This window comes from Equus caballus, chromosome 22 (assembly GCF_041296265.1).
Source record: "Equus caballus isolate H_3958 breed thoroughbred chromosome 22, TB-T2T, whole genome shotgun sequence".
Taxonomy (NCBI): domain Eukaryota; kingdom Metazoa; phylum Chordata; class Mammalia; order Perissodactyla; family Equidae; genus Equus; species Equus caballus.
In genome coordinates, this window is record NC_091705.1 from 34926917 (window position 1) to 34949569 (window position 22653).

A 22653-nucleotide genomic window follows, 5' to 3' on the forward strand; every position below is an offset into this window, starting at 1 on the left:
AGGTATGGACTGTGAGGAGAGGAGAAAAGATATTGGAACGAGCAACACTACTTTTTATAAAAAGTCCTTAGCACAGGCCTGGCTTCCTCTGCGTGCTCAATAGACAATCATTTTCATTGTTATTAAAACCAGTGGTCCTAACAAGGACAGAACACGGGAGTGGTCTTGCCTGGGTACAGACAATAAAAGGGGCGCATTGCCCATAGAGAATTTAAAAATGAAATAAAATTGCTGAGAAAAGAATTCCACTTTTTGTCATCACCACGCCGTGGCAAATCTAAACAACGTCAGTCATAAAATACTCTGTCCCGAAAATGTCTTTTATTGGTCTAAGTTCGAAACAATTGTTGCAATAGCTGTTGAATTTTAATAAAATAGATGTAAGCTTCAAAGCAGCACGTTTTAGTTTCTTATCCTTTAATAAACGTCTTCTACACAGAAGTTAATTTGGAGACTTTCTAGGAATAAGTCGCCCCCAGCGCACGTGGTCGCAGGAACACACGTTCATCGCAAGAGTGAGTTCCTAGCAGTCTGGAATCTTCCGCATTTGCTTCAAGTGCAATTCTCGTCTCCAGACTCGTGGTGTCAAGTATTTCTGCATCTCAGTGGTAGATTGAAAGAAACAATGAATATCGGGGGAGGGTGAAGACGAAGATTCAGGTGTTTCAGTTCTGTCATTCTATGTGATGGCCTGGAATTCTGATTTGTGTTTAAAACGTAAAACAGTGAAACCGTGTAAACGGCGAAGGAAAATGTTTTTGTTCGGTAAGTGCAAATTTTAGTTCATACGCAAACTAGATTTGTCTTATCTCATTATTACTGAAGACAATTTTGTTATACGAAGGAGGGGGGTGTTAAAAAATGAGCCACTCTGGGTACAAAATACCCTAGGCATGCCTCGGACCAAAACACAAGCGTTTCCAGATAAACAGCACTGCGTCTCCCTCCCTCCGCGTCTGTGGACAGCCCCACTGCCACCCTGCCCACTTCCTCCAGCCACAAATGATCAAATCCCTCATTTTCATCTCCAACCTCCATCTCCATCAACTCCTTCCCTTGGGACTGAAACCAGGAGGGGAGCGACAGAAACTTGTCCCTGCTGGAAAGTCCTTCCTTATCACCCCGATATCAAGTCACTCTTCTTTCTCACCACCTACCCATTCTGGAAACTTCTACTGTCCAGCTCCATCCCTTGGGGTACTAGTGGAAATTATGGGGGCCAAAGCCTTCCCCAGCCACCCTTCGATGTCACCTCCATTAATATCTTTGCCAAATTCTACGGTCAAAGCCCATGTCCTTACACCCCCCACCCCCCAGTGGCTGCAACATTGTAGATGCCCCCAAATGCTGGTGAGGTGAATTTGTGTGTCTTACTCTCCCATGTTCAACACCACTCCCCACCTCCCAGTCAGCTCCAGTCACACCAGGCACCTTCAGCCCCCGGAATAGGCAATGCTATCATGCTCTCTCCCACCTCTAGGCATTTGTACATGCTGCTCCCTCTGCCTGGAACATTCTGCCCTCTCTAACCACCTCTTTCCTCGGCTCCCTGTAAAGGCAGCTCCTTCAGAAAGCTGTCCGTCAGCCTCTAGTCTGAACGAGGACCCCTCCTTGGTATGCCCAGGAATTCCACCTGTTTTCCCACTGTCATGTCTCCCTCTGGGTTTTATCCCAAGGTCAATGCTGTGTCTCCAGCCCCTGCAGAGGGGGCACTGGGTTAGCTGAATTGAACGAAATGGATTTGGTTCACCCAGATCGTCTAGCAGTGCTCAGCAAGTGCTGGCACACAATAGGTCTAGCCCGTACAGGCTCATCCCCCGTGGCCCACCTTCCAGAGCCCGGGGAGCAGGCCGCGGGGAGGCCCCTTGTTGCCAAAAGCAAACAGGCCGCCCAGGGATGTTTTGCTCTGGGTCACACCCACCTCTGGGTGGCTGCCAGTCTTCCTGCCAGAAACCGCAGGCCGGCCGAAGCTGCCCAGAGTCCAGGCCACGGGGCTCAGGACGACTTGGGTCAGCTCTGCTAAGGGGGTGTCTGCTGAGCACTTCCTGGGTCCCAGCCCCCCTGGGGTCGGGCAGGGGGCTGGGGCAGGGCTGCAGCAGGGGCTCTGTAAGGCCCTCTCGGGCTGGGAGGAGTGAGAGGGGCCCCTGCCAGCCTGTCACAGGCTCTTGGCACGGCACTGGCTCTGGCTTTCAGACACACACACACACACACACACTCACACACACACACACACACTGGCAGGCACCCCCTTGGTGGCCTCCACGGTCTCACCTTCAGGTAAATGGGCTCATCAGTGGGAGCATGAGGATGGGAAGAGAAGCGAGGAAAGGACAGCGTGCGTGTGTGCGTGCATGCGTGTGTGTGTGTGCGTGTGTGTGTGTGTGTGTGTATTTTTGCCTGGGAGTGACCTCACAGCTGCCGGAACATAAAGACTTACAAGTCCTGCCTCCCAGGCTCAAAGCTGGCTCCGTGGGGGAAACAGTGACATGAGAGGCACACTACAGACCCACCTGCTGGCCTTCTCCCTTCTCTGCCTCTTCTCAAAGGTAAGGGGGCCCTGGGCCCTGAGCCGTACTGCTGACTTCCTTGGTGTGGTGGGGGAGGAGTGAAGTCACTGCCAAGGGCCCCCTGGAAAAATACTTCCAGGCCCCCCCATATGGGGCACAGCCCAGCTTCCCTCCCTGGTACCCAGACAGCTGCCTCTGGCCAGCTCTGCTGTGTGACCCCATGCAAGTCCCTTCTCTCTGAGCCTCGGCTGTTTCCTCTGTTGAATGGGCATACTGTTCATGGGGCCTTTGTGAAGATCATTTGTGACAATTTGTCTTATAGTGCTTAGCACAGGACCTGGAACTTGGCAAATGTTCAAAAGAGGACTTTTATGATAATTACCCATCCCCACAGCCCCTCTGCAAAGCAGAAGTGGGCATCCTCGTTGTGAACGGGGAGACTCAAGGCACGACCTGCTTTGCCTGACTATGAGCCAAGATTTGAATGGGTGCTGGTGTCTAACTGATGGGAAAGTCCATGTTGCCAGGGCATTAACGCTGTTGGACCCTCAGCCAGTAAGTGACCTGCTAGCCTGGATGGAGGGGAACAGGGAGACACCCTCACGGAATAATGACCTTCTCTCATGGGACATTTTTCAAAGGGCTGTGGAATGCCTACCTTGCCAACATGCCCAACAAACCCATAAGGAATTATTATCCCCTGTCTTCAGTCAAGCAAGGCTCAGAGGGGTAAGCAACTTGCCCAAAGCCACACAGCAAAAAGACATCAGAGCAATAGAGGAGGTGGGGCCCAGGATGGGCCTGGGTGTGTGTATGGGGGGACTTCAGTCTATGCCTCTCCACCCCCAACCTGGACCAAAGCCACAGATGCTGAGCCCTTTGTGTGTGCAAATGCTGAGTTCCTGGTGCCACAGGGATCAGCCCCTCACAAGCCATGATCTCAAGGTGTTTTCACACTCCTTTGAGGAGGGCGGGCAGGGGCTTCTCTCTCCTGGGTCCCAACGAGTGACTGAGGGAAGGTTGAGGACCCTGCTGGCATCCCACTGCCACTGTTTGTCCTCCCAAAGGGGACGGGCAGGACACAAGGCCAGGGTGGGTGTCTTGGGGAGCTGGAGCAGAGGACTTAGCATTCTGGGCCAAGGATTAAATGAGACCAAAATGAAGCCATCCTGGACTCACTGTCCTCACCCCTCCATCTTCCTGGCTCCCAGGGAGTGGGCAGCACCCTGTGCAGAGCACAGGGACATAGTTGTCATGAACCTGGAAGTCCACAGCAATCCTCAGAGGGAATTCCGAGGCCTCCAGGCAGGCCATGAGCTCCCGGGCTCAGGGCTGTGGATGGAGTCAGGTGGCAGGGACCTGGAAACAAGCAAAGTCACATTGACTGAGAGCTGGCCGTGACCTCATTTAATCCCTGTCATGACTCCAGGATAGGTGGTCTCCGCCCCATTTTACTGTGGAGGAAACAGCTCCCTCCCCACGGGGCACTTCAGTGAAGTGTCCAAAGTCACACGGCAAGTCAGTAGTAGAACCTGGATTTCAACTCTGGCCCAGAAGATTCCACATCCAGGGCTCTTACCACACAGCCCTGCCCCCTGGTGACCACAGTAAGGGTCTGTGGAAACCAAGTATGATGGGTCAACTTGAACAGAAGGATGGGGTGGTTGGGGAGGGTGTGGAGATGGTGGAACATCCTTCTTGATTTGTCATTGTCCCTCCTGAACAAATGGATAAATTGAGGCAGAGCCTAGAGTGGCATCAGAGCCCCAGAGGACAAGAGATGGGCATGGCAATTAAGAGCCTCGGCAGTGGATCCACATGAACCTGGATCCTGATCCTGACTCTACCTCTTACTGGTGATGTCACTATATTGCTTTGGGCTTCTGTTTCCTCATCTTTAAAATGGACATAACGACGGTACCTCCCAGGGCAGGGTTAAGTTTGACAACACGGTAAAGCGCTCAGCACACGGCATGCCGGTGTAAATGTCTGCCATAAGCATCTGTATTAGCCTCTCCTGGGCTTCAGGACCTGCAGATCCGGCCCTGCCAAGCTTGCCCGCTGGAGAGAGCCCAAAGTGGGAGCCCAGGTGCAAAGCAGAAAGCCTATCCCCAGCTCCCCAGGTTTCAGGTGGGAGGGACCGGACCCGAGAGCCAGTTCTGGCCCGAGTCCCCCACTTCCCCTAACCGAGCGAGCTGAACCCCCAGTTTGGAAGGGAACCCAAAAGTCCGGCCGATTGCTTCTCAGATCAGCTCCGTGTGAATCGCCTCTGGTTTTATTAAAATGCAGACGTGGATTCATAAAGAAGGGCCCTCGATGCCGCATTTCTAACAAGCTTCCAGGTGATGCTGATGCTGATGCTGATGCTAATACTGTGTCCCAGACCACACTTTAGGGGCGAGGCTGGGCCGTCTTCTCTAGAACCACTTCCGTGTCTCCCTCTTGAAATTCCTGCAGAGACGGGAACCGGCTCCCTTGCGGGCTCCATGCCCACAGGGGCACCCTCGCCTCTGTTACCCAGTGGGGTCTCAGATGGGAGCCTGGGAACGCTCCTGTGCACCCCCGCCAGAGGCTGGTCGGCCAGTTTGGGGTGGCCCCCGGTGGCCGGGGTGGGAGCTGCAGGCCACTGAAGGCTGGTTTGCAGGACTGTGGTTTCCTAGGGGTGGGACAGGTGGGGACTAGGGCAAAGGGGTCATTGCCTGCTTTGGGCCACTCAGGAGACATGAGGTTATCAATTTCATCTTCCTGAACTGCAAGTCTCCCATCCTCCAGATAAAACCCTCCAGTCCTCCAGAGACCCTACTAAAGATTGGTCCCCCACGGATGGGGCCACTGGGCACATCTTGAATGATCCCTGCCTCTTGGTCCCCACCTTCAAATGGATGTGTGGGGAGCCCATGGCATCCAGTTTCTGGTTTGGTTATTTCTCTGTCCTGAGTGGGGAGGGGCGGTGCCCCAGGGGGCGGGTCCCTGGCTCAGGCTTTTCCTCATTATGGGAAAAGTCTCCCGCCACCCCGGGTCCCTGGGTCCTCAATGGGGAGGCAGGCTCCCAGCTTGCAGCAGGGGCTGTAACTTTTGGCAAGCCCCTTCCTGTCTCTGGAGTTCAGTTTCCCATCTATACGTGGCCCGCGGGGGGCGGGGGGTGGGATGTAGTTAGACTGGAGCAGAGGTGCTGGAAACCTCACTGTGCATCAGAAGCCCCCAGACGGCCGGTTACAGACCCCAGGCCCACCCCTGGAAGTCCCGATTTGGTAAGTCCTGGAGGAGGCCTGGGGGTCAGGATTTTACCAAGTTTCCTGGCTGATCTGATGCTCATCCAGAAACACATTCTGGATTGTTCCAAAGATCAAAACATCCATGATACTGTTTGATTTCTTCAGCCCTCAAGATAAATATCCACAGTCTACCTGCTGGAAATGTCTCGGGCCCTGTTGTTTTCATCCCTCATCTTGTCGCTTTGCCTTTCTGGAAGCTGCTGGAGGGCAGGGCTAAGCCTTCATTGTGACTCACAATGATGATCATTGTCCTAAACGCACGGAGCATCTACTGCAGGCTAGGCCACCTGCTAAGGGTTCAACAAGCATTGTTTCACTTGCTCCTCAAACCACCGTCTGACTTAGATACTGCCATTACCCCCTCTTTACAGATGAGGAAACTGAAGCTCAGAGAGCTTAAGTAACTTGTCCAAGGACAGAGTTAGGACTGGAGCTCTAGTCCAGAGTCCTTGCTTGTGATCACAATGCCCTGCTGCCTCTTAGGGAGTGCCATGGGACCGGCAGTGTTCAAGGCCAGGTCTATGTGACTCTGGGGCCAAGGTGCGGACTGCACACTGCCTGGCCTGGCAGAGAGGTAGCCAGTGGTGAGGGTCTCCTTGCCCAGCTTGAACGACCGAGGCTGAGTGAGGTCTCTGTCTCTGCAGGTGTGTGCCCAGCTGTGCCCGACACCGTGCGCCTGTCCCTGGCCACCACCCCGGTGCCCGCTGGGGGTGCCCCTGGTGCTGGACGGCTGCAATTGCTGCCAGGTGTGTGCCCGGCGGCTGGGGGAGCCCTGTGACCATCGCCACGTCTGTGACTCCAGCCAGGGCCTGGTCTGCCAGCCCGTGCCTGGTGGCCGGGGCGCCGTGTGCCTCTGTAAGCAGGTTTGCGGGACTAATGGAGGGTGTGTCTGGGGGGGGGGGGTGCTGTCAAGGCCATGGGGTCCTCCTTTCACTGCTGCTTCCGATACACATCCATACCATCCAGTCCAGCCACACCTGGCAAACCACCCTAGGCCCAAACCCTACTTCCCCCCTCTTGTCTTTGCTCGGAGCCAGCCTACCACCTGGACAGCCTCCCCCACGCCTACTTCTCCAAATCACAGCCAACCTTCAAAGCCAAGTGCGAATACCTCCTCCTCTAAGCAGCCCTCCCAGATTCTTCAAACCAGGAGTCATCATCCCTTCTCAGGCCCCCCCCAATGCTTTTTGGAAAATAAAAGTGCAACCCCTTATTTAGGGCGTAATCCATGTCAGGTGCTGTGCTAAGCCCTTCCCATGACAGTCACATAATCCTCACAATAAGCCAGTGAGGTGAGTACCGTCAAACCCATTTCACAGATGAGGAGACTGAGGCTCAGCAGTCTTAACCGACCCACTTCATGTCACACAGCTTGGGATCTGGGCAAACAGGCTCTAAGGCAACATCCCGGTCAGTCTGCCTCCTGGGCTGGGAGCCCTTCGACCACAGTCTGAATCGGAGTTTGCTGTTTCCTGGTGGCCTTGAGCGTGTTGCGCCTCCCGCCTCTCCTCCGACCCTGGCGCCCCCGATGCTTGGAGAAGGGGTGCTCAGCTTCACTCTGGGGACATTTGCGGCCGGATGATTCTTTGTTGTGGGGGGTTGTCCTGCGCGTGACAGGACATCCAGCAGATCCCCGGCCTCCACCCGCAAGTGTGACAGTCTGTCTGCAGACGTCAGATGTCCTCGGGGGAACAGAATCATCCTCAGTTGAGAACCACTGCTTTAGAGAAATGGAAAGAGGTGAGACTGTTCCCTTCCTGCCCCCCCCCTTCATAACAAGCCTTGTAGAGCGACTCACCTCTTTCCTCCACGTGCATGTCACACTTTCATAAAACAGGAACGAGAGAGAGAGAGGCCCGCGACTCACCGACAATGAGTCCATCTATAGGGAAAACCTTTTTAACAAGATAAATGAGAAAACTTACAGACAGAACATCATCGGGAGTAAGTCCTTGTTAAATGCTTTATTTGATCATCAGAGTATACTACGGAGAAAGGGATGTAACTGTTATGTAAACTCATAGATGATTCCTAATAAAAATGAATCTAAAGAAAAAAATGAGATAAATAACACAGCTCACAAGGCTGTTGTTTAGACTAGCACGACACTTGTAGGGCACTCGGCAGTGTCTCTATTGAACACTTGCATAGCACTGCCCATGTGCCAGGCACTAAGGGTTTCACAAATGTGAACCACAGAGAGGTTAAGCAATGTACCTAAAGTTACACAGCTCATAAGTGGCAGAGCTGAGATTTGAACTCGGGGAACTGGCCCCACAATCTTCCTTTCCATGGTTTGACTGCTTGACACTCAGCATGTGGTTCATATGAGCAGCTGGTATTGTCATTGTGGTTCATATGAGCAGCTGGTACTTCACTAAGGGGACTTTCTTATCTCATCTTGATTCCTACTTCACACACCTGGAGGCCAAGGATTTATTTGACCCCTGCTCCTTCCCGTGACTCTCAGCCCTGGTCAGGCAGCATGGTGGGTGCTCCTGAACGTTTAATATTTGGACGGAAGTTGGAGGCTGGGAGCTGGTGAACCCACAGTGGGGCCAGAGCCAGCTAAGCCCTCACGGGGGCCGGGTCTGGGTCTCGGCTCCGGAGGGAACATGCTGCCCCAAAACCTCTTCTCACATACTCCTTGGACACTCGAGGGCCACTCAAGCTGGTGTGCGTCCAGCGTGAGCGCCTGATGTCCTGCACCCCGAACCTGCAGCTTCCCCACTCAGCGGAGGGCGTCTGCATCCTTCCCATGGTTCAGGTTCAAAACCTAGGAGTCATTCTTTTATTTTTTTTTATAAATATTACCAACTTGTTATTGTTTTTTAGGAAGATTGGCCCTGAGCTAACATCTGTTGCCAATCCTCCTCTTTTTTTTTCTCCCCCTAAAGCCCCAGTACATAGTTGTACATCCTGGTTGTGGGTCCTTCTAATTCTTTGCAGGACGCCGCCTCAGCATGGCCTGATGAGTGGTGTGTAGGTCCGCGCCCAGGATCCAAACTGGTGAACCCCAGGCCACTGAAGCAGAGTGTGCGAACTTAACCACTCGGCCGCGGGGCCGGGCCCCATGAAGTCATTCTTGACATTCCCCTTTTTTTCACCTCCCATATGCTGCCCACCAGCAAATTCTCCACAATGTTTTCAGAATCCAACGCTTCTCAGTCCGTCTGCTGCTGCCATCCTGGTCTGAGCCCCATCACCACGTGTCTGCATTCGCAGGAGCCCCATCACTGCCCCCTGCTTCCATCCTTGTCCCCAGTCTATTCTCAACACAGCAGCTTAGGGCCCCTGTAATAAGTAAGTCAGATCATGTCCTTCCTCTGCCTACACGCCTCCAACAGCTTCCCATCCCCTCAGAGTAAAAGCCATAGTCCTCTCAGTGCCTACAGGGCCCCAAGGATCCTGCTCCTGTTTTCTCTCTGACCTCATCTAACTGTCTCTCTCCCTCCTGTTCTCTGCTCTGGCCACACTGTCCTCCTTGCTATTCCTTAAACACCCTAGGCATGCTCCTACCTCGGGGCCTTTGCACTGGCTGTTCCTGCTATTGGTGTTCTCTCCCTCCCCCCATATCTCTGTGGCAAGTTCCTTCACAGCTGTCCTCAAATATCACCTCTTGGGAGGCCTCCTCTGATCACCATATTTACAGGTTGCACACCCCCACACTCCTTATCCCCGCCCTCCTTTATTTTTCTAGCACTAATCACCATCTGACATCATAAACTCTGCTCGTTTATTGTGTTTATTTCCTCTAGAGCGAAAGCTCCAGTGAGGGTAGGATTTTTGCCTGTTTCAGTCTTTGCTGTATTGGAAGTGCCTGGAACAGTGCCTGGCACATAGTAGGCACTCAATAAATCGTTGTTGAATGAATGAATAATAACAATAGTGCTGGTGAGGCCAGCAGGAACAGACCCCATTTACTGAGCATGTACTGTGAGCAAGCCCTTAACAGACATGATTTCATTTTATCCCTGAGATAAGGCAGTCTTATTACTATCCCTATTTTGCAGATGAGGGAACTGGGGCTCAGAGAGGTTAAATCACCTGCCTGAGATCACACAGTGTGCAAGTAGTTGAAGGTAAAAAAAAAAAATCTGTTGTCCCTTCTCCTGCAAGGGACTCTCAGAGGGAAAGGGGGACACAGAAATGACCAGATGACGAGACTGTGCTCTGAAGTTCTTTGGGGGAGGTTTCTGGACAAGGGGGCATGGGAGAGTGCCTGGGAGGAGAAGCAGAGTTTTGGCAGCTGTGTGTGTATGGGTGTGGGGAGGGAATCCGAGAGCGAGTAAGTCTGCAGGTGCCTTGTGGTGCTTGGGACGATGCACACAGGTGCCACAGACCCTGGGGTGGGGTGTGGCTGCCCAGGAGTCATTACCCCCAGCCCCACCCCACCCGGCCCTGAGCTGGAGGACGAAGGAGAGGCACCAGGAAACCTTGCTAAAACTATGGCCCCTCCAGCTGACTTTCCTAAACAATCCCTCTGTTTACCAGGTCATCCCAGTGACCAGGAGGCCCCAGGGCTGCGGCCCCAGGAGTCAGGCCTGGAGACCTGGGCTCGGCCAGGCCAGGGGTCTGGATTAAGCTGAGGCTGCCCCCGTGGTTCCTAAGAAACCAGCAGCCACAGGGTCCAAAAAGTCAGGGCTTTGGAACCAAAGGGCTATGGCCTGGAAGGAACATGGGGAGGGAGCCAACGCTGGTCCCGTCCTCCCCACAGGAATAAGCATCACCCTCTCCCGTTTACGGAGTGGAGCGTCTACTATGTTCCAGGTTTGGGGCAAAATGCTTTAAGTGCACCAGCTCATGTACTCCTCCAACGGCCCTGTGAGCAGGGTACCAGGGCTCAGAGAGGTGAAGTAACTTGCCCCAGGTCTCACAGCTAGCAGCAGGGAACTGGGCTTTGAAGCCAAGTCTGTATGGTTCTAAAATTCCTGGGTGTATATGAGCCTTTATGAGGTTTTCTCAGAAGACCTGGGAAAGCTGCTTGCCACTGAGTCCCTCAGCCCCAGCTGGACTGCCATGCCTGCCTCCAGGAGGCCCTCCGGGTCGCTCCCTCCTCTGTACTGGCAGAGCAGCCTGCATGCATCCCTCCAGGGCTCTTCACTCTGTCTCGGAGGTGGGGACTTTCACATCTGTCCCCTACTCCCCACCCCCCCCCCCCATTGGCCCTTGCGTCCCTCCAGGCAGGACCGTGTCTTAGTCCTGGCTAGGAGCACAGCGGCTGGCACACAGGAGGGGCGTGATATGTGTCTCTGGAGTTATAAGGAGTTGGAAGCATTTTATCAGGGTCTCTTCTGCACGGAGCCTGATGCCAGGCAGTCATTCAAAGCGCGTTTTCTGAGGGCCTGTGTGTCCCACCCATGCTCCGAGCTGGTGGGGGGGGAGGCCAGGGTGAACCCTCTCCACCCCAGCCCTCAGGGAGGACGTGTCCGGTGGAGGAAGTGGTAAGAATGCCCACCTCCTGAGGGCTTCATTCAGAGGGTTTCTTGAGCACCTACTCTACTCCTAGCACCATGCTAGATGCTCTGTACATATTCTCTCATGTAACTGAAGGTACAGATTGTTGTTCTCATCGCTGCTATTGTTAAGGCGACTCAGAGAAGTTAGGTAACTTACCCAAAGTCACACAGCGAGCAAGTTAAGCCCTGACCTGACGGTGATGCCTACAACACAGCAGGTGGACCATGAAAGTCTGTGCCACGAAATCTCAGTGTGTATATGATAGTCCCATATTATGAATATGTGGTAATTATACTGATCATAACCACAGAGTAGCTAGGGTGTGTTGAAGGTCTCTTTCATGTTGGATTCATTACACACATAATTTCATTTAGTCTGTACCACAATCCTGTGAAATAAGCACCCTTATAACCCATTTTGCAGATGAAGAAACTGAGGCAAGAAGAAGTGATAACACCTGCCAAGGCCCATAGCTAATAAAGGACGGAGCAGGGGCTCCGACCAGAACAGTCTGCCCGCAGACGCTGTGCGGGGACGCAGGGCGCCGCGCGTCTCCCTGCAGGTGCCAGGCAGGCCGGGGGGTGCAGGGGCTGCAGATCCGGGCCGAGCCCCTCGGCTGCGCTCCGACGCTGCGAGGCTGCTGCTGCCAGCGGGATCTGGGCCAGCCCTACAGAGAGGGCTGTGCGGTGGGTGGTCGGCGCAGCCAGGGTCACCGACGGGCCCGCTTTCTGCCCCGCAGGGGGAGAGGATGACGGGCGCTGCGAGGTGAACGGCCGCGTGTACCGGGACGGCGAGACCTTCCAGCCCCACTGCCGGCTGCGCTGCCGCTGCGAGGACGGCGGCTTCACCTGCGTGCCGCTGTGCCCCGAGGACGTCCGGCTGCCCAGCCGGGACTGCCCCCGCCCCAGGAGGGTGGATGTCCCGGGCCGCTGCTGCCCCGAGTGGGTGTGCGACCAGGGAGCGGGGCCGGGGGTGCAGCCCCTCCCGGCCCAAGGTGAGCGCGCGCGGCCGGCGGGCGGGGACCTGGAGGGGTGGCCGGGGGTGGCCGCCTAGGGGCAGGAGCCCGGGGTCACAGGGCCGGTTTCCCGATAGAAGAAGCCGGGAGGGGCGGCGGAGACAGCGAGGGGCGGAGTCACAAGACCCCTTTAAAACCCACAAGCAAGAAGCAGCGGGGCAAGTAGATCATTTTAAATCATAAGTTATTAAACGGGAAAATTGGTGGCAGCATGCAGGGAGAGGTGGGTTGGGACACTGGAACCCATTCTCAAATTTGATAGCAGAGGTGTAGTTATAACGCATACGCTAGTTACATTTATAATGTATCCCTACATGTTAACAATGTATTTACATAATATAGTTTAAAAGTTATATAATAGCATAATATTGGGCTTATTAAAAGAGGAACTCACACTGAACTGGCAAAGCTGGAGGACGTGGGCCTAGGGGTGGTCAGAGGGGGAGGAAAGACCCTGCCTCCTGCTATAAACTCTTCAGTTTTAGAGATTTTGTTGTGATGTCACTGGGTTTTTAAAATTATTATTATTACATGAATGTGATTTTAAAAAAAGCAACCAAAAAGAGTGCATTGGGTCCACAGACAACAGCGCTGCACGAGGGGCGGTAGAGCGTGGTGGGCTGAGCATGGAGTCTGCCCGGGTTCTAAGCTCCAGTGCTTCCTAGCTGTGTGACTCTGAGAAAGTTGCTTCACTTCTCTGTGTCTCAGTTCTTCCAACTGTAAAATGAGAATAAGAGCAGCCACCTTATAGAGTTGTCATGAGGACGGGATGAGTAAATACGAGGAAAGCAGTTGTAATGGGGCCTAGCACACATGTTCCACTGATGGTAGCTCTTATCTCTACGATGGAACGTGATATATCCGATTAAATACACAGGAGAGGGCCAATGAGTTCACTTTAGGTATAAAAAAGGCACCACATATGCAATTTGATCTCCGTTACGTGTGTGTGTCTACAGCCATATGTACACACAGACATCATACATACGGCACACGTGTGCATACAGACACAGGGTTTCTCAGCCTCGGCACCAGTGACGTGTGGGCCGGGTGATTCCTTGCAGGGGGTTACCCTATGCACCGTAGGATGTTTAGCAGCATCTCTGCTGGATTCTGTAGCCCCACCCTCAGTGGGGACCACAAAAAGCATCTCCAGATGTTGCCAAATGTCCTCCAGGGGCAAAACTTCCCCCAGCTGAGAACCACTGGTTATTAAGGGCCAGAAGGAAGGACAAAATATTAACAGCGCAGAGCAGGACTCGAGGAGGAGGAAAAGCCTGATCATGGGGACCCACCCTCTTGTTCCAGGCGCGGCCTTGGGGCCACCAGCATCCTTGCCGCCAGGTCCCAGCACCCCCACAGGCACAGGTCCCAACTGCCTTCCCGTAAGATGCTGTTTATCACAGGAGTCAGGGAGGATACAGCAACGAGAAAGTCACTGTGTTCTGGGGGGCCGTCATGGTCAGCACCATCAAAATTGCCTAATAACCAATATTTACGGAGTCCTTACAAGTATCAGGCACTGTGTTCAGCACTTCACCTCCACTATTTTATTCAATCCCCATAATCAACTATTAGGAAATTTACATAGGAAGAAACTGAGGTCCAGAGAGGTTAAGCAACACGACCAAGATTGTACCGCAAGCCGATGGGTTGGTTTGGCTGTTAAACCCTGACCTTGCAATGCTGACCCCTCTTTCTTCCCCCCAGGACCCCAGTTTTCTGGCTTTGTTGCTCCCTCATCCCCTGGCGTCCCCTGCCCAGAATGGAGCACAGCCTGGGGCCCCTGCTCCACCACCTGTGGGCTGGGCATAACCACCCGGGTGTCCAACCAGAACCCCTTCTGCCGATTGGAGACCCAGCGCCGCCTGTGCCTGCCTGGGCCCTGCCCACCCCCCAGGGGCCGCAGCCCATGGAACAGCACCTTTTAGAGCTGGGCTGAGAACCAAGCCTCGGTGCCCGGCCTTCCCAGCAGGCAACTTGGCTACAGGCAACCATCCAGCGTGGGTGCACTGTCGGGCCCTGGAGAAGCTTCACACGCCGCCTGGTCCGTCTGGACCCTGAGCCACAGCGGGGATGTGTGCCCGGGTCCCCCTTCCTCTAACTCACAGCCTGGGAGGCTGGCCAGGTTTCTAGTATCTTCTGGTCCATTCTCAGCCTATGCACAGCCTTTGTCAACCACGCGCACAGGCTAGCTTTCCAGGAGATGGGGCAGCCATCTCTCCCTTAGTCATTAAGCTGAGCAGGTGCTGGGCTGGACTGCCTGTTTTCTGGGGGTGTGATGAAGAGGGGCACAGATATTCTGACTCTCCTGCTTCCTTTCCTGGGGTGACATACAAACGTCCCCGAACACGTGTCTATGCATTAACTTCTGTGTCAGGCTTGCGCTGTCTGAGAAAGCCCTCCCCATCCTGGGCAGAATTTAGGGGCTGAAGCCTTTGCAAAAATCACAAGGTGAAATCACACCGTCTTGAAGAAAGTCAGAGAAAGGCCTTAACATGATGCATTAAACCCAACTCGCGGTCGTAAGAATTAACCTTTCTGGAGCTCACGCCGTGTACCAGGTGCAGAGCTGGACGCCGTATACAGGCCAGCGCTTCGCAGCATTTTTGACTAGAGAAAGGCAGGGGACAATGCAGGATACCTCCCCGGGGCTGGGGAACATGGCTGGAAATAAACCAAGCCACGTGTGAAATTGTTTGAAGTCTTGTGTTTTATTGTTGAAAAGATTAATCCCACTATGTACATTGTATATCCTCCTCTGCGGTCTGCCCGTGTTTGTTGAAAAATAAAACCTGTGCTTTCATCAGGATCCAACCAGGAAATCAGGAAACACTTCCAGAATGTGGTCGGGGATTTCCTCTTCTTAACTAGTTTTATTGACATCTGATGTCCGCACAGTTAAATGCACAGGTCTTGAGGGTATGGTGGAACGGGTCTTTACAAATGTACACCCCTGTGTAACCAAGGCCTCAATCCAGGTATAAAACATTCCCATCTCAGAAAGTCCCCTCCAGCCCCTTCCCAGTCATCCCCTCTAGCCCCCATGGCAGCTGCTGCTCTGATTTCTGTCACAGAGGAGTGTCGCCTGTTCTTGAATCTCACGTAAACAGAATCGCCTGGCAGGTGTGCAGGCACACTCTTTAGTGAACGGCTTCTTTCGCTCAATACCAGCCCTCGGGGTGGAGGGGCAGAGAGGGGACAGGGCCCAGAAGCTGGGACCAGAAGGCAGAAGGTGGAATGGCAGCAGGGCGGTCCCCTGGGGGCGGAAGCCACCACGGAGAAGCAGCCTTGAAGGCCTAACAAAAGCCGATGGAGACGGGGAGGCAGACCCCCGCTTCTGCTCTCTCCTACCCCCCCATCTCCAGGAGGGCCTCCCACTGGTCAAACCTGCTGGGAAGGTGGGAGGCGAGGGAGCGGAGCCTGGGAATGTAGTGCCCTGAGGTACGAGGCAGGGCAGGGAGGGCCTGAGAGCAAGGGCGAGTCCAGCTCACTGTCGTAAATGACCCCCACCTCAGAACGGTGCCTCCAGCCCCTCATCAGGTCCCACTTCCTCGAGGAACCCCGGTGTGAGAACCACAGGCAGCATCTGCGCCTTAATCTTCACAAAATATAACCAACTCTAGTTCACAGAGGAGGAAATAGCTCAGAAAGGTGATATGTCCAGAAGCTGGTCTGCAGCTGGGGTGGGATTTTAGGCCACACCAAGTTTATCTGACTCTCAAGACTGGGTTGAAGGTCTCTCACAGGCCGAGAGTTTTGGTGGGTCTGGCTCTGCAGGGTCGACTCTGGACACACTGCCAGGAAAAATTCTGATAACATCTGGAGGCACTGTGAGAACGAGGATGCTGACAACCTACCTGCCTTGAAGGGTTCCCGCATGTGGGGCCCTCTCTGCCAGGAGCCACCCCTGGGACATCTCTAAAGGAAAGTGTTACTGACACTCCCCTTTTAGAGATGGGTAAACTGAGACTGGAGTGATTAATGAGTTGCCCCAGGGTTGGGGTGCTGGACTCTGGGCCAGGCTGGCTGCAGTGTCGTGACCTTACTCCCGAGCAGCCGTGAGCAGCACTAAGAGGTCAAGTCAAGATGATGCTAAAACTTGTATTTAAATCACATAATACTCTCAACAACCCTTGGTGTTGAGTACCGCCAATGTCCACGTTTTACAGCAAAGGAAACTGAGGCACAAAGAAGTTAAGTCCCCTGCCTGAGATCACTCTAGAAAACAGCAGAGCCAGGATGGGGAGTAGATAATCGCAGTGACCAGGCCGATTTACTTATGGAAAAAGCAAATGAGTGTGAATGAGCATGTGTGTGTGTCGGTGTGGATGACCTCTTACCACCCCTCTCCATCTCCACTGCTCCCCTGGGCCGGGGCCACCATCATCTCTGCCTGGACACCTGCAATAGTCTCCTCCTGCTCTCCCAGCCTCCACCCTTCCTCTTTACAGTATGGGCCACAGGGAGCCTGTTAAAACCAACCCAGATCACGCCAGTCCTTTCCACTCTGAGAAAAGCTAAAGGCCTTTGCACAACCTACAAGGCCCCCCAGTCACCTCTCTGGCCTCACCTTCAATTTCGCTCCCTCTTATTCACGCTGCTCTGACCTCACTGGCCTCTTTGCTGTTCCTCCAACATGCCAGACAGGCTCTCACCTCAGGACATTTGCACAGACTATTCCCTCTGCCTAACATCATCTTCCCCCAGAACCGCATGGCTAATCCCCTTGATCTCTCTCAAGTTTGACTCACGAGTCACCCTTTCACTGAGCACCCGCCCTGGCTGCCCTCCTTCTTCCAAACTCCAATGCACAGAGCACGTCAGCTTTTAACACCCTGCATAACTTACTTAAACACTCATTATTATGTTGCTGGACTCCACAGTGCTGGGACTGCACTTATCTGCTTTGCTCACTGATGGGTTTCCAGGACCTGGAACAGTGTCCAGGACAGAACCTGGCTCGGTCGGTCGTTATTGAAGGAGTGAAAGAATACATCTTGCTTTTTAAAAAGGGATCTAATGGGGCTTAGAAAAGTAAATATGTCGATGACAAATGGGAGTGGCCACCCAGTTCACAGTGATTTCCCAGCAGCCATGTCTGCGTTGGTCAGAGGTGGCCCCCTTCCTCCCCATCCTCAACCTCAGTAGTTCTCAAAGTGGGGTCCCTGGACCTGAAGTGTCAGCATCACTTGGGAACTGGTTACAATTGCAAATCTTGTGCCTCATCCTAGACTCACAGAAACCCTAAGAGGGGCGCCCAGAAATGTGTATTTTAATGAACCCTTCGCTTCATTAAAATCTGTGTAAGGTTACGATAAAGTGTGGCTTCAAACAAGAGCATGAGAACACGTGGTGTGCTGCTGCCTCCCTGTGGCAATTCTGTGCATGAACCGCAAAGAGGCCACCTGCCGGAGGAGGCCTGGAGACCTGGGCCCAGCCGCCTCTTCCGGGTCTGCAGATGGAGAAACTGAGTCTCAGGGAAGGGGAGGGCCTTGCCCAAAGCCTCAGGGTGAGGCAGGGTTAGAGCTAAGCCTAGAACTCTTCCCTATTTATGCCGGATGCAGCAGCTTTCTCTTCTTAAAATATTATTCGAACAGATGCCTCGAAGGGCTTCTGCTGGGCCCTGAGCCAGGACACCTCCATCTGTCCCTTGGATGACTCCCTGGTCCCTCTGCTCACAGTCCAGTCCCGCCTCCCATCGGCCATACTGTGCAAGCAGGAGGACCTTTCTCGAGCAAATTATGGTTATGTCACTCTGCTTAAACCCCTCCAGGGCTCAGAGTGGCCCTCTGGCTTGGGTCCAGACTCCTTCCATGACTCACCAGCCCTGCTGTTTTTTCCAGCCCCTTCTGTGCTCCAGCCACACTGGCTGGCTTGGGCTCCTCACTCCGGCCCAGGCTTTTCCCCAGGCTGTGCCCTCTGCCTGGGACACTATTTCTCCATGGCTTTACCTGCATGACCCCTGATTATTCCTCATTAGTCACAGTTTCCATTTCTACAGGGGCCAACCCTCCCCTTGCGCCCAGGCTCCCATCCCCTCTCACCTGCTCAGGTGTTGCACTCCTGCCATTCCCCTTTCATCATCCCAGGTCTTCCATTTCTCCCTCTCTCCCGGATCATTTCCATCAACATACACACATGCTTGTCCTTAATTCCACTGCTGCAAAGGATGCAGCCTGCCAGCCTAAGCCCATCCCGGCTACTCCAGTAACAGGAGGTGGGGTGCCCTCTTCAAGGGGCAACTCCAGCAGCCTCACTGGGGGGTGCCTGAGAAAGGTAAGGCTGCCATGTTACATGTGCCGTCAGAGTCCGTCTGCTCTCCATGGCTGAAATGGGGTCTAGGGTCTGAGGAGCCTTCTCAGCAACAGAGTCTCGGCTTAGCTGATTGTCAAGAACTCATCTTTTTCCTCTTCCACTGTGATTAATCACAGCATCAGGGAGAACCCAAGGGCAGAAGCCTAGACCTCTGAGGCACCTCAAGGTTGGCCAATAAGCCTAGTTGTAAGTGGTCCCAGCACACTGGTCTGGTTCTTATCTGTGGCCCATTCGCTGCCCCTGGCCCCTCACCAGTGGCTTTCATAAAACTGTTTTGAATCTCGTGGCTGGGCTAGGTCTCCGCATCCACTCTCTGTGGGATGGGCAGCACTTAACCAGACTCCTTCAGGAGCTTCTCCCCGGGCCTCAAGGCAGCAGGCAGCCAAGCACAGGAGGCTGACTTTGACTTTCACGCCCCTTCTCACCTCAAGGGCTGGACCTCCATGTCCCGATGACCCTCCTGCCTCCCTTGGTCTCTGAGACATCCCGTTCACATCCCATTCCCTTCCCTCTCTCTCTTGATTCATGCCCTGGGCCCCACTCTCACTCCCATTAAAGCCCAAGTTTTGGGAAGCTAGTGGCCTCCACATTGCCTTAGTGCTTATTCCAGGTCAGTCCAGGGTTCCAACGTGGCCCCTGCGGAATGCGAGGTCCCCTTGGGGTCCTTTCACCAACTCAGTGAGATTTCTCAGGTATCTGAATTTGATCTCCAAAAGAAATCTGATTTTAAAATTTCATGTTCTATTTGTAATTTTTCTTTCCCTAATCATTGTGATGTACATATGGGTGTTCATCCTATCGCTATTTATACCCTTATGTATGTCTTGATTAGCTGGGGTAAACCGGGTTCCAATAGTAAATAGGCCCCAAATCTACCGGCATATCAGAGGGTCAGGGGTGCTGGTGGGAGCCGTCTCCCTGGTGGGAAGGAATATTTTAACACCGACAATGTCTACAATTCTTGGCATATGGTGATCATAAAAAGCAGATCCAATTTAGCCAGTTTTACGATTGTTTTAAAAGTCTTTACAGACAATGCACCCCTCATCACCTGCACTGGGGGCAGATCAGTCTCACCACCCACCCCTCCCCTTTGGTACACCACTGCTTACTAGCTAAAGCACAGTCTATTTTTCAGTTGCTGAGAAATATTTCAGGGACTCAGACTCCTTCGACCTTAGGGCTCTACCCCCACCCCTAATCATCTGTATCCAGTATGGCATCAACAGCTCAGATGGGAGGCTCAGCCACTCCCTGGAAAGCCTGAGCCAGGAAATGGCACAAATAACTTCTGCTCTCATCTTATTGGTTAGAATTTGGTCACATGGGCACATCAAATTGCAAGGAAGGCTGGGAAATGTAGTCTATCAACATTTTATGTGCTATCACAAACTTCTAGCAGTCTACCACAATGTCTTAAATATTTCATAATACATATTTTTTAAATATCTGTGTCAGATGACAATATGGATAAACCATCTTCTTTGAGCCTTCTCACTCTGGTGTAGGAATTTTGCCATGGAGTATATAGTCCTGGTGCTCTGGTTGAAACAAACAATTCCAAATTTTACCCTCACCCAGTAACCTGGATGCTGAGCTCACAGCAGTTTCCACTGCCTCCCTCTCTGACTCAGATTATTTCCTTTCACTCTGAGCACATAACTGGACTACATTTCCCAGCCTCCCTTGCGGTTAGGTGGGGCCATATGACTAAGTCTTACCGATAAAATAGGAATGGGAGTGATGTATGCCACTTCTTGACTTAAGCCTTAAAAGTCAGTGTGCCTGCTTCGTGAGCTCTGTCCCCTTCTATTGGCCACAGCCCTTGGTGACCCAGCTTCAACAGTGCAGGTGGGAACAGCACCCTTGGGCAGTATTTCCTGAACTCTCAGAATCACTTGGAAGGCTTGTTAAAACACAGATTGCTGGGCCTCACACCCAGAAAAAGCAAACTTTTTTATTCTTTAGATCCCTGCACTGCGTGGCATTTTTGTTACAGCAGTTTAACTTTTTACCCTAACTAATGTAGTTGGGTTTCTGTCACTTGCAACCAAGAGTCCTGATTCACATAGATTCATAGGTAACTTCAATAAGTCTAGATGCTAACAGAGTCTGTCTCTTTTTTCCTGCTTTACCCAAACCCCTAGTTTTTCATCCTAGCTCAGTATCGGCCAGGACTCTAGAAGGAGATATGCACCAAGCCCCAGGAAGGGGCTGGGGAGTGGAGAAAACTCCCAGTCTGCTACAATACTATCAAATATTAACATTATTACCATTATTATTTCAGCTACTCCCCTGAGTGCCTTGAACACCAGGCCCAGCTCTGAAATAGAGTCTGGGGACAGCCCAGGCACCCATGCCCTCATGGCTGCCCCTGTGCTCTTTTCCTGGCCCTAGGTGTACTCTCGTACCACGGAGGTAAGGGGGATGCTAACCAGGAGGCGGGGTGCACGTGTGGCTCAAGCTCTACCTTGAGGTGTATGACTCAGAGTCTTGGGGACCCAGCTTGGCGGTGGGGAGAGGAGAGGAGGGGGCAGGCTCCAGAGCCCCTGGAGAGAAGGGAACTCACAGCAGCTCTGGGTCTCTTTTTTCTGAGGTTAATAAGCCCTCAGCAAAGCACTTAGTGGGTGTTTCTCTTGCCTGACCCCCTCCCATTTATAGGTGGGCCACACTGGGCCCAGAGAGGATAATACTGTTCCTATGACCAGTTAGCCAGCCAGGGACAGAGCCTACGTAACAACCCAGGCCTCCTGCCTCCCAGCCCAGGGATTTTTCTATTTCCCCATCCTAGGCTAGATAGCAGCCATATCACTAAGGGGAATATGGACTCTGGCCTTTGGAAGACCAGGAAGACAGCAAAGAATCAGCCCAGAAAAGGCCCCTATCATTCTGGGCCAGACTCAAACCTTCCCCAGCCTCCTGGAGCATACCGCACGGTTCCACCACAGGCCCACGTGGTCTTGGCCAAGCTCCACACTCTTCTAGACCCCAGTTTCTGAATTCAATAGGCTGCTTCATAGCAGGAACAGGAAACCCAACTCAAACTAGCTCCAACAATAAGGGAGGAATTGGCTCAGCTTACTAATGAAGTCCAGTAATAGGATAGACTTCAGGTGTGGTTTGATCAAGGCTTGTTTCTCTATAATTCTTTCAATTTTCCCCTCCTCTATTGTCAGCAACAATCTCAGGCTGGCTTCTGTGTGGTGCAAAGTGGCTACAATCACTCTGGCCCCATAGCTTCATATCATAACATCCAAAAGAAAGGGGATAAAAAATATTTCCAAATTCCTAGCACATGTCCTAAGCCTCCTGCTTAAACCATCCCCTGGGGCCAGCAGTTTGACAGGTGCTGATTGGTTTAGGCCTGGCTTTCCTGACCCAATCACTGGGGCCAGTGAGGTGAGGGTGCTCTGATTCAGAAGTGTTTCTCCGCGCCAGTGTGATTGGCATTTGGGTGGGTCAATTCTTTGTTGCGCCGAATTATCCTGTACATCTCAGGACATTACCCTCCTTAGCCTTCCCACCCCCAACTAAACGCTAATAGCACCTTCTAGTCTCTGGGACACAGACTTGCCCCCACTCATTTACAAATGCCCCTGGGGGCAGGACTACCTTGGAAGACAATCACTAGGACCAGTCAGTCCCAGCCCTGGAGGTGGGGGTGTGGCCAATCTCACCCAAACCCAGGACTGCTAGGCAAGGTGGAAGGGTGAAACGAATTTTGGAGAGACAACCTTGACTTCACTACAGCGCCCATCTCTGAATGAAGATGGCACCCATCCCTGCTGGCTCTACCTATTTCTGCTTCTAGGTCTGGGTTGTCTTGGTAACTTGGGGACCTTATGCCATCGTCTTTCCAGGCTTAAAAGCCCTGATTCACTACACCATAAATCACACCTGGCCTCAGTTGACCGGTGGCCCTGTGGCTGCTAACCACTTCTGAGAGGGTCCCAGACCCCTGCCTGGTCTGCCATCCTGCTGCCCCAAGTTGATATGCACAGGTAGCTGGGCATGTGTTTACCAGTCATCAGTATGGACCCAGCCTCTACCATCTGAGTCTGCAGGACAAGGTGTGGAC

The 22653-nt window shown here is 53.0% G+C and overlaps 1 protein-coding gene and 1 long non-coding RNA gene across 2 annotated transcripts; one reads left to right on the forward strand and one right to left on the reverse strand.

Annotated features, from left to right (window-relative positions):
* Positions 1-299: 299 nt before the first annotated feature.
* LOC138920052 (uncharacterized) lies at positions 300-2359 on the reverse strand. The gene is made up of 2 exons (XR_011430687.1): positions 2272-2359; positions 300-595 (listed from the first exon to the last, which is right to left on the reverse strand). It is a non-coding gene; the product is annotated as an uncharacterized lncRNA (long non-coding RNA).
* CCN5 (cellular communication network factor 5) lies at positions 1909-14952 on the forward strand. The gene is made up of 5 exons (XM_001500449.5): positions 1909-2277; positions 2454-2546; positions 6427-6637; positions 11982-12236; positions 13968-14952. Exons 2-5 carry the CDS (start codon positions 2487-2489, stop codon positions 14186-14188), a joined length of 747 nt encoding a protein of 248 aa, XP_001500499.3. The 5' UTR covers positions 1909-2277; positions 2454-2486; the 3' UTR covers positions 14189-14952.
* Positions 14953-22653: the final 7701 nt, after the last annotated feature.